The sequence below is a fragment of the Miniopterus natalensis genome, chromosome 8 (assembly GCF_054644295.1).
Source record: "Miniopterus natalensis isolate mMinNat1 chromosome 8, mMinNat1.hap1, whole genome shotgun sequence".
NCBI lineage: Eukaryota > Metazoa > Chordata > Mammalia > Chiroptera > Miniopteridae > Miniopterus > Miniopterus natalensis.
In genome coordinates this window covers 5,779,549-5,793,681 of record NC_142088.1, presented here as the reverse complement: position 1 = coordinate 5,793,681, position 14,133 = coordinate 5,779,549, and the positions used below count along the sequence as shown (strand labels likewise).

The 14,133-nt window shown below is 45.5% G+C and overlaps 1 protein-coding gene across 1 annotated transcript in view; it reads right to left on the bottom strand.

Moving 5' to 3' along the window:
* PID1 (phosphotyrosine interaction domain containing 1) overlaps positions 1–14,133 on the bottom strand; it is a 161,316-nt gene that overhangs the window by 68,723 nt on the left and 78,460 nt on the right. Inside the window, exon 2 of the mRNA XM_016197711.2 lies at positions 9,138–9,284. Coding sequence (XP_016053197.1) covers positions 9,138–9,284 — 147 coding nt within the window. The remainder of the gene's footprint in view (positions 1–9,137; positions 9,285–14,133) is intronic.

The following is a 14,133-nucleotide window of genomic DNA, read 5'->3' as shown; positions in this document are numbered from 1 at the left end:
TAGTTACAGTTACTTTTATCTTCAAATAAATAAATTCAGCATTACTTGTGCTTAATATACAGACAGACACCCTCAGCCATGTGCCCAATGATCAGTGTCACCTACGGAACTAGAAGTCTCCGAAGGGTGGGAGTTCACGCGACTGCTCAGGGCACGACGCTTCCTGTTAGCCCGTCTCCGTGGATTTAGGGGTCACATAATCTGGTTCCAACAAAACCCAGCTGAGAGTCTTGCAAATAAATAACAGATCTAAGATGATAAGAAGATTGTCACACAAACAGACAACAAGGACATAGTGGCGCTGATATATCTTCTCCTGGCACATGATCTCTTCTACCTCATTCTGGGGTGAAAACTAATGATCCCATCAGCTTTAAACAACTAAACAACACTGAAATTATCAAAGCCACCCCTTCAAATCTGATTTTATATCCACTATTATTACAGAGCCTTGCCTATACCACTGCTAATACGAAGCCGTCACAATTAACAATCTATACATACGATACCATTTGTTTCAGATTTCTCTCCTTCTTCTAACATTTACATTCTATACATTTAAAATATTTGTATATGTTAGTATTCAGGACACAGGTTTAAACTTTATATTAATAAATTTATAGTTATCAGTAGTGAATGTTTACTTTAAAAGAACGTGTAATTTGAAAAGAAAAGGCATATAATGTCACTAGCAGGGGCTTTTAGTGACCTTGAACGAATAAAGTAATTTTTTTGTCCTAACGGGTCTCCAAATTCCCTTCCTTGGCTCTTTTTCTCAGAAGAACTCCAGTTAGCACCCTCCCCGCACTTCCCTGTTTCCCGAGAGGCAACCCTTGTTAAGCAGAAATGAAATCAAGATTCTGTTGAGCAAACCAGGTTTTTGCTACAGGAAAGGTTCCATTTTATCATCAAGAGAAAGATCCGCCTGTGTTGGAGATTCACATGGAGGGCCCTCGAGTCCCCTGTCACTCCCCCGCCCCAGCAGACCCAGGCCCAGGCCCAGGCCCAGGCCCCGCTGGATGAGCGCAAGGAGGGGCCACAGGGAAAGGACCTCGGGCAACCTCTGGCCAACCTCTGGCAGGAGAGCACAGGGTGACAGAGACGGGACTTTATCCACCAGCGTGCTGGGCTCAGAGCAGACCTGTGAGCTCTCTGATGAGAGCCCGCAGAGAAAGGACCCGCAGCAAAACGCCCTTACTGTGACACGCAGCACCTCCTGCCTGGCCCGTGAGGGGCCCGCTAGGTGACAACGCGGGAGAGTCCTAGCGCTGCTCCTCAGCGCCACAACCATAAGACCGAAAGAGAATGGATTAATCCTTCAGTGTGGATGGATGAAAATAATTTCAGTAGGGTCGTTAGCTCACAAGGTAGCTTTCCTGTTCCCCGGGATAATAAACTTCATTTGTGCCCATTACTTCCCCAGTCATTATTTTATGATCCCTGGATTTGGCTGATGGAGATGGCTGGTGACTCATAAATGCCAATCTGACTAATGTCTCGTTTAGAGAACTCAGGACGCACAGAAGCCCAGACATCATTTTTCTTGCCAAGAAATGAATGTATAATATTTTCAATAAAAATAAAGAAATGAACAGTCAGCACACAGCTGCACCTGTTGTCACAGGGATTTCTTTAAAATTTACTCACTGGGTAGTCGGGAGTTGAAATACTCAGAGATGTAGTAAGAATAGCTGTTTATATTGAAGAAAAATGCTTATGACCTTTTTATGATCTGGGTTATTTATTGCCGCTTTAACATCCATACCTCATTTGCTACCATTTTTGTCTATAGTTCATTGACCTTTCCATTCAAACCAAGGGGAGCTATATTTGAAAAACAACAGTATTTTATTTATAGGGCTCTGCTCTTGCAAAAAGTTCAGAGTGTCCTATAAATATCGCTCTATACGGGAAGGTAAGTTAGGATCGCTGTTTCCATCTTAGATAGAGATTTAAAACAAGGAAAGTTCAAACAGCTAAAGTTAGCAATTTAGAGAGGGTTTGACAGTTCAGAGACGATTTCTGGATAAAGATGGCAAGTTGACCTTAAATATTTATCTCTTCTCTAAGCCCCACTTAACTGGATTGTAAAGGTTTTTTGTTTTTGTTCAATGCTCACCCAAGGACATGTTTTTCACTGATTTTAGAGAGAGGAAGGGAGAAAGACAGAAAGATCAATCTGAGAGAGAAACATCGATTGGCTGCCTCCCACACATGCCTCGACCTAGGATCAAACCCACAACCAGAGTATGTGCCCCAAGCGGGAATCGAACCTGCCAGTTTTCCGTGCACAGGACGACACTCCAGCCAACTGAGCCACACAGGCCAGGGCCATAATGGTCATTTTTAAGTCATAACCACAAAAGGACAAAATGGATAGAAGGAGAAACAGTCAGAATGACTTGAAAGCTTTAGAAAACCCAGTGAGTCCACACACCTAAGCCACATCCTCCAACACAAGTTTTATAAAACTGGTAATTTTATCTAATCCATCTGCATCACGTTTCTTATTTCTCAAGTGGTTCCAAAATTGGAGGGAATGTAGGAATTTTACTTAAGGTTTCCTAACACACCAAGAAATAAAAGTTTTCAAATGAAAAAGACCTGCGATGTTCCAACTGGATGAATTCAGGAGGTAGATTCACACCAGACACAGAAGACACAGAAGTCAACAGGCAGTGTCTTCACGACTTTAAGTAGAAATTACTTCCAGTCTATCTTTCTATGCCAGGCCAAACTTCCCCCAAAAATGAGGGTAGGATTAAGAAATTTTTAGACATACAAAGACCACAATTTTTACTTCTTGAACATGTACTCTAGCCAAACAAAATGTTTTCCAAAATGTTCCATTTAGAATGGCGTTTCTTACAGATATCTTTCCAGGCAAACTTCTATCCAAAGGAAATATTTTTCTTTAATAATTACTTTAAAAACTAATTACAAAAGTAGTGTTTGTTCATTGATGAAAATTTAGGAAATACAAAAAAATAAGAAAATTAAAAGTTTTATCCATAATCCTACTATCTATATATCATTTCTGTTCATATTTTAGTGTGAGCGTTCTCTTATGAATGTTTGCATATATGTAATAAGTTCTATTTTATTTTACAAAAATTTATTTTACAATAATAACATTTTCAACCTACTTTTCATTCATTTTATATATTATGAACATTTTCCACAGTGGTATAATTTCTACAGCAGAATTTTTAATGACTGCACGTTTTCCATAGTATTATGGAGCAAAAATATTGGATCCATTTTAGACATTTAGATTGTCTTCTCAGTTTTCACTAATAAATCTTTGCTGATCTCCCAAGAGTTTTTAAAGGCGAGAAGTAGACTCAGGAGGCAGTGACATCACAAATTTGGAGATACAGGGAGATAGCGTCTTTGACATTAGTCCAAAGCTCAAGCTTCAATGCCAAGTCTGGTTCCCTAGAGGAAAACTGACTATTTTCAGCCTCAGCCTTCACACTGTGTGGGGCACTAAGAAATACATAGTTTGAAAGAATCATCAGGGATCGCCAGATAATCCCTCAATGGGGAAAACAGCTCTACTACCCATCAATCATGGGAAAGAGTGGCCCTCTAAAGAAGCTGGCGCTCCCACTCAACAAGCATTCAGGCAGAATAATCATCTATATTCTAGACACTTCCGTCAGATGAAATGAAGACACTCCCAGTATGAAAGATTCTTAGTCATCAAATAACAAAAGCGAGCTTATGAAGAATAAAGAACGTTGCTGAAGCCGCCATGGCTCTCCATGGGAAGGAAGGCCAAAGCATGGAATTCAAAGTCATACATTGGGATCCGTGGCCAAGGAGTGCGATTACAACCACAAACAAGGCGCCCTTCCATGCCAGGCACCGCTGCAGTAGCGTAAGTCGTCTGTATGTCGAGCATACATACAAAGACCAATCCCAAAACAATAATCCCCGGGTTATTGCTACAGTCCTTCCGCTGTCCCCGAAGTTATATCCTTTCTCTCTGCTGGACCAGCTTGGAGACTGGAACAGGATGGTCAGGGGAGTGAGCACTGTGAGCGGGGTGAAGAGGGGGACAGGCTGGGACAGTTTCTGTGCCTGGTGGAGAGGAGGGCCTTCTCCTGGTTTTCACACTGCCCCTTTTCCGTGAGTCTTCCTTCTCTGTCCTTAAACATGAGAGGTGGGCGCATATTTATGTGTGTGTGCCTGTCTCCCACCTTCCTCTCCTCGCGGCCCATCCCAGACATCTGTGAGGCTCCAAATTCCCGCAGCAGAGGCGCCCTTAGGGTGCTGCCCACTGGTGGGCCCACAGACATCTCAAATTTTGCCAGCGTGACCTCAATACCTCTTCTGAAGTCACGCTTCTCTGTCTGTCCTTGCCTTGAGTAACGGCTGCCACATTAGAAACCTGGGATGAAAGGCCTGAAAGGGAGGGCTCAGGATTTCTCCAGCGCATGAGAGCACCCTCCAGAGCCTAAACGTGGCACCCAACCTGTATTCATGACGGCCTGGCAGGGACCCCAGGGAGAGTGGCCTGTCCACACACTGAGGCTCGTGTCATCTGGGCAGGAACACCCTCCACGAGTGTTCAGGGGAGCGGGCTGGGCTCCAGCGCTGTGGGAAAGGGTGCCCCATGCTTGGCAACCTGAGGACACTGCACGTCCCTTCCTGCCACGGCCCTTGCTACAGGGTGGCCTTGTCTCCCTCCAGGTCACGAAGCCGATCTTCTAAGCAGGGGACACTCTTTTGTTATCTCTCTAGCATCTCTTTCCCTTGTCCCTCTTGTTGGGTTTGCAGATTTGAAAGCAAATACATTTCAATGATTTAAGTCAATTCAAGTTAGGTTTTCTGTTATTTCAACCCAAAGCACCCAAACCCATCATCTTTTGCTCCCATCAACACCTGAACATGCTGGGGGTGTAGCACACATTCCTGCGGGTGAAGAAAGACATGAAAAAAGAAAATTAAGAATAAAAGAAGAAAGGGTGGGGGGAGAAAGTCAGCAAATTTCTAAATCGACAAAGAACAGAAACCTAAAAGCTTATCTCTTAAACAGCAGATGTTAGCTCACATCAACTGTTTCTTCCCTGTATTTGGGAGGCGAGCAGAGGCGACGTGCTTTGATGTTTACAGGGAAGTCTGAGAAATAGTGAAGAGAAAATAAATGAGAATTAAGTACCTTCTACTCTAAACTTAGAGGAAAATAACCAATAAAGACCATGGGCCTGAATCTTACTTTATATATTATTATATAAATATATAACACGTATTCTGTCTTGATATCAAAATCAGAAACTTATTTTGCAGGGAAACCATATGTAGAGTTGGTATAATTGATTCATGCAACGCCCCAAATGACCTACACCAAGGCTACAAAGATGCATTTGAGGAGCATGAAAACATGAGATAATTCATGCTTCCCCCTTCTGTGAACAGGTGAAAAACTGAGGCTTTGGCTAACATGAGAAAACATAACTATATTTCTAATTAAATACATAACTGATCAAATAAACACAAGGATATAAGTGTAGAAAATAAATACACGTGATACTAATTCTCAACCTATTTAAATTCAAATCAGGAGCTCTTATTATAAGTGGGATTTCTGGAATTCACTTCTGAGCTGGCCACTTGGCACGGGCATGAAACGGTAGGATCTGAGGGTTGCCTGCCAAGCCTTCAGCTCCGAAACTTCTCTTCTCCACCCCATGAAACCGTAAACCAACCACATCCTCTCTGAGAGCTAAGGGACTGCTACTGTCACTCCTGATTGCAAAGAATCTCAAAAACAGTAATATAAAAATTGCTATGGTTTAACAATCACGAAGTCCTTCTTGGATACTAGACTGTTCCATGGTTTCTACCCTTACAAATAGGAGGAGGGCAGCAGGGCCTTCGCCAGGCTTCTCAGGATGCCAAGCCAGTGCCTCATTCAAGAGGAGGGAGGTTTGGGGACCAGAGCACCATCCCAGCTGAGCTCAGGCCCTAAGGCCCTTGTTGAGACATCAGCCCCCTGGTGGGCTGAGTGGTAAACCCGTCCTAACCCTACAAGTGCCAGCCAGCCCCACATACCATTCCCCACCCAGCTCCCACCTAACAGGGCGTGTACTCATGTCACTTTATGTGCTTCAAGCTCTTAAGTTCAAAGCAGGGTCCAGGCACCACTTCATGTAAATTCAGTCGGTTTTTAAGTGCAGGCTCTTGTTCCCATTACTAAGCCAAGTGCCTGGAAAGAAGGTCCAGAAACCTGTCCCCAGGGGTTTCTGATACACACACACACACACACACACACACACACACACGAGTCTCCAAAGCCCGGGTGATTTGGGGAGGCGCACTCACCTGTTGCTTCTACTTGGCTATAAGCTGCATTACCCACAACACCTACTTTGATTTCTCCACAATCCCATGTACAGAGTAGGTTTTCAGTGACCATTAGTACGTGTCTGCTAACAAGCTGAAGCCGCCTAGGACTGCACGGTGCTGGGCAGGAGGAGGCAGGGATGACCAGCCATTGCTGTGCCTGCAAAATCAGGCACAGCAACTGATACGGCGAACGGCTCCAGCTGGGGCTCTGCTGGGAGCACCCTCACGGGATGCAGTGAGCTGCACAGTTAAAGAACTCCACTCTGCAGGGGGAAGAAAGCGGCAGCCGCAGAGAAAGACACACAAAGCCCCAGCTGCCCGCAACATGAATGGCCTGGCTGGGCGATGCCATCAGGACCCGGGGAGAATACAGATCAGAGGGAGCTGGGGAACCTGAGGGAGGCCGGGGCCTGGGCGGTGCTCACCATGACCCATTTCAACCCCCCTTTCCTCTGCTTCCCCTGCCCTCTCCCTTCCCCAAAGCTGGCGCTGTGCTGTCAGGTGAAAGAACGGCCCATGTCACACTGGGGCCCGGTGGGCCACCCGCCCTGGGCCCGGCCCGCCACCCTCCTGTCCCGGGCAGGGCGAGCCCGAGAGAGCCTCTCGCAGCTGGCGCTCCGCGAGCCAAGTTATGCGCGGGGACCAGAGCAGACACTGCCCTTTGTTCCCGGGATGCTCGGAACACACTGGGCGAGGCCTGGAGAATTAAACAGAAATGCCGAGGTTCGAAATCTGACCTTTTATTCATTATTTTTAACAAAAGAATATGACTCGGAACACGAAGGCGACACCGTCCTTGAGAATTAAGAGCTGTAGCCCCAGTGCGTTTACAGTTAAATTTAAATGTAAAAGTGAATGACAGTACAGTCTGAACCGTGACACACTGAGGTTTTCTCCCTTCGAATCAAATGCTACAGCCGGACGGAAAGTCGAGAGGCGCCGGCCCGGCTCCGCGATTGCAGGCTTGCAGCCATCTCCGCCCGAGTCTCCTCGGCAAGGCGCCTGGGGATGGGGCGCTCGGGGCCTCCTCCCGCCGCGGGGAGGTGCCCACCTCGAAGGCGGCCCCTCTGCGCCCAGCGGGGTCACGGCCATTTCCCCTCCGCCGGCCCCGCAGCGAGGCCAGGGCCCTCGCGCTCGGGCGGCCTGCTCCTCGGATCCGCTTTGATTGTTTTCAACATCGTGTTAGAGGTAAAATAAACGCACATGACCCGAGGCGGTGCGCAGGAAATAAAATGACAGCGTGGAGCTTGAACCGTGTACTCCGTCTCCGAAAAATGACGGCTCCACTCTCCCACCGAATTTCTCTCCCAGAGCGCGTGTGTGTGTCTGTAAGTATTTATATAAATGTACACACACACACACACACACACAGGGGGGCACTGGAAATATCGGGGGAACACTGTACAGTATATGGTTATCTAACCACCATGCTGTACGCCTGAAATCAATACAGAATAATATGGAACAGAAGCTGTCATTGAAAAGTAGAATTTAAGAAAAATAATATGAATAAAATCAAATGGCTTTTTGAAATGGCCTCATAACTCGCTTGCCTAAGCCCCTCTGACGGTTCCTCACAGTAACCAGAAGAGCAACTCCTCGCCGTGGCGACGGGGCCCTTTCTAGCCGAAGCCCACCCGCCCCGCACTCGCTGCAACCTTCCCAAGCTCCCAGCTACCTGGCCCCTGCTCCCCCTTCTGAAACACGCAGGACCATTTCCACTCCGAGGGTCAGCGCCCCTGCCTTCTGCCTAAAGGACTCCTCCGCGATGTGGTCAGCCCGGCTTTCTCCCCGGCCGATGCCTGTCTCCTGTATTTTCTCCCCCCGCCTCTTCCAACCATGGAGATGCTGGCGCTGCGCACACAGCCCCAGGGCTGGGCAGACGGGGACCCCCCGAGTACTTGCGGAATAATGGACGCGTGAGGTTCTGTGCACCTCCCTCGGGGCTGCTGTACCTCCGAGGTGACCACAGCTATGCACAGCCTGGAAGGGACAGGACACTCCGACAAGAAAGAGCAACGAACCTTCGCGTCCCTGACCCGGGAGGCAGTACAGAGGCCTGCATCTCCAAGGTTACCAAAGAAACCCAGAAACGGGCATTTTCCTGCCCCTCAAAACCAAAGCAATTTTCTGATGACAAAATACGTGTAAAATATTTTCTTTGCTGCCTCGACGCCTATATTCATCAACTCATGTGAAAAAGGTCATGTATGAACGAATCCAAAAGCGCACCGAGTTACACATTCCATTTCCAGTTTTCTTTCCATGTCAGCATCACAGTTTATATCAACAAAAAGCGTAGTTAATGCGTTCTCGGGCATGGATATCAGTATAAATTTTGAGAGCTGAGGCAAAACAAAAAAATGCAAAACTACCCCCCAAAGGCCTCATAGACTACAAGTGTTGAGAAACCTGTTATTTTTTTTTTTCCTTGTTAAAATATGTTTTATTCAGACAGCAAACACACAAAAAGAAATGATCATTATGGACAGAACTTTCTCCCGAAGTCCCCCCGGGCTATAAAAAGTATGGCGAGAACACGGCTCCATTTACATTCCTCGAAGTATGTCTTGAATGTTACCCCCAAATTATGAAGAATACCGTATCATTCGGAAGGCAAAGCGGGGTACGAATGCGTAAGACCATCGCTCAACGGCCTTCTTCGGTCAGCCGCTTCGCATTTTCATTCTTTTCAAACGTTACCCTTACGGAACAAGTGTCTTAAGGCCACACGTCCTTACATCTGTCCCACGCGAGGGCCTCTGCGGGCCACGGCCACCTACCTTGCAGCCACCGTGAGTCCTGCTCTTCATCAGGGGCGTGGTGGTGCACAGCTCGATGGCCTCGGGCTCGTGGAAGATGACAGCAGGGAGAGGTTCCTTTTTCAGTGTTAGGACATTCAGTTTAGACTTCAGCATGGTCTGAAAGTGCTGAAAAGCAGGGAGAAAGCCAACTGCAGTTAAATCGCTTGCAACAGTACGTGGTGCAACTGTACATAAAACCCAACAGCAAATCTCTGTTTCATGACCTTGGTCGTTATAGAGGAGCCAAGAGATTCTTAGTAAAACGGAGGGAAAACCTGTCGGGACACTGCTGATGTGAACTGGGGACGGCCAGCCCCCGAGCAGACGTCCTGAGAGCACGCGGGTGGCAGAGTCACCCACGGCCTGTTCCGAGCGGGCCCTCCACGGGGCTTACACAGAGGCAATCCTAGGGATGTAACCCCTGCCGGCTTTAACCAAAGAAGGGAAGGGGTTAGAAAGAAGATGGCCGAGGAGCAATTCTGAGGACAGTTTAGAGAGAACGGAAAAGGGAGAAAACGACGCAGAAGAACCCAAGGCTCCTGTCTCTGCCGCCCCCGTTCTCCGCCTGGGCTGCAGAACTCCGGGAAATTCACTGTTTCCCCACGAACCGCTTTAGCTGCTATCTCGGGCCAGAGTCTAAGGAAATACCCATTCTATGGGCCACGCCTAATGGCACTAGTTCTGAAATATGTGCAGAATCCATGCATGTGTCATCACGGCTATCTCAACGCCCAGTCCAGGCCCCATCTTTGTTTGGTCTAGCAGCTTCCAAACCGGTCCTGCCGCTTCCAGCCTTGCCCCTGGGCAAAGAATTGCCACACAGTAGCCACAGGGAACCTTCTAAAATCCAGTCACGATGTGTCATCCTTCTGCTTAAAACTCTCCCATGTCTTTCCGTCTTCTCAGAAAAATTCCCAGTCCTTACGTTGGCCTTCGAGCCCACTCAGGGGCCGGCTGCTCCTCTGACTTCATGTCCCATTCCTCACACTCTCGCTTGCTCAGATCCAGCCACAGTGTCCCCCTGACTTTCTGAGAATAAGCCAAAGACACACATGCCTTGGAAGCTCTGAACAAGCTACTTCTTCTACCCAGGAAGTTCCTGACGATGGCACTAGGAGTGACTCTATTCCCAAAGGGTTGGGCAACCGCACTGCCCAGAAGTTCTGAGACTGTCTTCTTGTCGCTGTTGTGAAACCCAACGTTTTCACTCTTGGTTCAGTCACTGAGCACACAGAGAGACTGAAAGTTCCAGACTGACACACCCATGGTCCCCTTAATTATTTGGCTGGAGAGCCAGGTAAAAGAAATAAACATTTTAAAAACCCTAAATTGGGGACAGGAAGATAATGGAGTTCAAATTCCAACTTCAACACTATGAGTTGTGAAACCTCAGCACTCAGCTCTTCAGAGCCCTGGCGCCTCCTGCTGGGCAGGTTCGCGCCATGCCCCGCTTGCCAACGCTCCACATGCCTTTGCTGAACACCTGCTGTGGCCGGACACTGAGTAGGCACCACTGGGTGAGAAATAAAAGTGTCAGGCTTGCGTCAAAGGATTGTTCACAGTGGGTGGGACTGTAAAACCAAGTGACAACTGCACATCTTTGTGACAAGTTTGTTAGAAAAGCTCCATAGAGAGGGTAAGATAGTATTTAAAAGTGAAATCAAGAAAATGATTTCTTTTTAAAAAAATGTTTTTTTCTTTAATGGTCCTGTCCTTTTTACACACTGTAAAGGACAGAGGTAAGGGGGGAAATAAAATGTGAATTATCTGATGAATCGCTGAGTCTACATAATACATGTCTTTAGAGAAAATTAACACTTTTATGTAATTTTAACTTGAGTTGCTCTTGTAGATTTTTCGGGTAGTAGAAGTATGATAGCTGTAAGAACATTTCTTCTGCCCCTTTCCTTGGGGAAACTTCTCCGCTACTTTATGCTTTTTGGTGGGATGAGGCTGCTGGTCACATTCCCTGTCCCCTGACACCGGGAAAGAACATGTGACACGGGCTGACCTTCTGAGCCTACATGTCCCAAGTCAAAGGCCTTGATTCAGAGGAAACTCAAGACTGGCTGAACACGCTCTTCTGAGAGGTGGGCATATAGGATGGTATGATTTTGAAGCTGCTGCTGACCTTCCTATACGCCAAGGTCAGCCCGAGAATGGGACCACACACAGACAAGGACAGCAGAGAAGTGGAGCGCCACAGACTTGAGGTTTCCAAGCCCTGGGTCCAGCTGCATCTAACTCAGGTCAGCCATGGTTTCACTGAGAATAGGAACCAGTACATCCCCTTTTACGCCTTAAGCGAGCTTGAGTGAGATGTCCAATCCTTGCCACTAAAGGCATCTCACCAATACAAGTTACTTTTTTAATAAAAAGTCATCTGTGAAAATAAAATAGAGCCACTGAAAATTTTAGAAAGACTTCATAGATGTTCAACTGCAAAAATGAAAAGCAACAGTATCTTTAAAAAGAGCGACTCCTGTACTTCGTTATTTGAATAGGCTGAGCCTTAATGATTAAGCACCAAATCATAATCTAAAGAGGGAATGATGGTCCCCAGGTTATTTGTGCCTGTGATACAGCCAAAATGAAACAAATTTCAAGTCTCAAGGGACAGCCACACTGTGTCCCTGCAATGACACCCAACTTGGTGGCAAGCTCTCCTGCAGGGTAACAAAGACCCAGAACTATAACCAGCCCTGTCATAACTGCATGGCCTTGGGCTTTCTGGGCCTCAGTTTCCTCATCTGTCAACTTTAAAACGCTGTGTTATGTCACATCGAAAATGCTATCGCTTGTTCTCTGCATGGACAAACAAGTGCGATGAAGACAATGCAACATTAAAATATCATAATCCAGTAGAATTACTAAAAAGGCCATAGAAGAGGAATCCAACAGAGAAGCTTGGAAAAGCTGCTGCTCCCAAATGAAAGATGCACAGAGTTCCATACAGAAGATGTGTTATTCGTTCTTAAAGAAGGGAAGTGAATGGTGTTGTAGAAAATTAGGGCACTGCCCCAGACAAATTAAACAAAGCTCAGCTTTCTGCGCTTGGTGCTTCATGTGAGATCTCAAAATAGAGCCTCTAAATCAAGCCCCATTATGCGGAGGGGTAATGGCCGTGCCCTGTATAATTTTACAGGTGGCTCATCCTGCTCCTATTCAGACACTAATCTCTGACACTTCAGCAGGCAAGGATTTACATATTTTACCAATTCAAATCTGGTGGATCCCACCTTTGTATTGATTCTGCATCCAAAATACAAAGCATCTTTGGAAGGCAAATGCTGCTTCCTCTTTCCCTAAGATAACGGGGCCACTATCCTCACTGACAGGGAAGGCATTAAGGTTTTAATCCCTGGTTGCATTTTGAAGGCTGGCTACAATGGTCAGTTTTAACTTGCAAATTACTGAGTCAGTAATGCCCTAATCACACTTCAACAATATTGCGAATGTTCTCTTTAAGAGAACAACAAGGAACAAGTGGGTGAATCATATTAATGGAAAATTTCAGTTCCCCACACAACTGCTAATTTGTACAAGTGTATGAAAACCAGTGGGGCTTCAGCATTTGTTCATAATCACACTTCAGTTTATTACTTTGGGGGTTATGTAAGAATTCACTCAGTTGTACTTTCACATTTTATAGCACTTACTTTTTATTTTATTTTTAAATATATCTTTATTGATTTCAGAGAGAAGAAAGGCGAGAAAGAGATAGAAACATCAATGATGAGACAGTCATTGATCGAGCCTGCAACTCAGGCATGTGCCCTGACCGGGAATCGAACCCCGATCGCCTGGATCCTAGGTCGATGCTCAACCGCTGAGCCACGCCCGGCCAGGCAGCACTTACTTTTTTAAAAGGTATATTCACGCCCCACACATGAGACAAGCAATAATTGTGATACTCTTCACAATTAGTAAGAGTAACCTTTAGTAAGATTTCTCACTTCTCATTTTTTATATAAATTCTTAGATTTCTCCTTTTAAATGGTTATTCTAGCGTTTTCACACACACACAAAATAAAAGTACAAAATATATTTTTCTATTAAATGAACAGTAAGACTGAATAAAAGAGGGGCTTCCAGTCAAGATGGTGGCATAGGTAAATGCTGTGCTCACCTCCACCCATGACCATATCAAAAATACAACAAAACTACAGAATAACTGTCACTGAGAACTGCCTGAAATCTAGCTGAACAGAAGCCCTGTGACTAAGGATATACAGAAGAAGCCATATCGAGACTGGTAGGAGGAGTGGAAACACAATGGAATATTACTTAGCCATAAAAAAGAATGAAATATTTACATTTGCAAAAACATGGATGGATAAATTTTTTAATGCAGTTCATGTTGGTCTGGTATTCCAAGAAAAGGAATATCTATACCAACTCAGCATTTGCCTGATGGCTGCAAATTATCCTAGTCATTGACTTATTTAAAAAGTTCCAGCTTAATTTTAAAGCTTAAATTCAGACACTTTCAAGTTTAAAAGACTGTCTATATCTATTAAAGTGATAGCTATTATTAAACTAACTGAAAATACTCATGTTCACACACCCATACTTATTCATGCAGTTTCAATTATGGAAGCATTTCTTCTGAATATCACAGATTTTCTCAAGAGATTATGTGGGAGGGTCACAAAATAGCTCCATGCCCACAGAGCATGCAAAACACCCTCGAGGCTTGTGAAAGGCTCCCTCAGGGGAGTGAGCGTGTGTGTGTGTGTGTATATATAGACATTTATTTTTGTTCCTGATCTGAAATACACACACACTCCCTATATTCCTAATTTAATTTTTTTCTGTCATCTTCCAAACAATGTTTCTATATGTTGACAGTTAAACTATTATAAAATACAGATTACAAGCCCTCCACTCAAAGTCACATTTGGCCTGTAAATGTTTCATTTGATTCGCAGAGTGCTTAAATTTGAAAAGTATTCAAATATCGGGGTATATATAA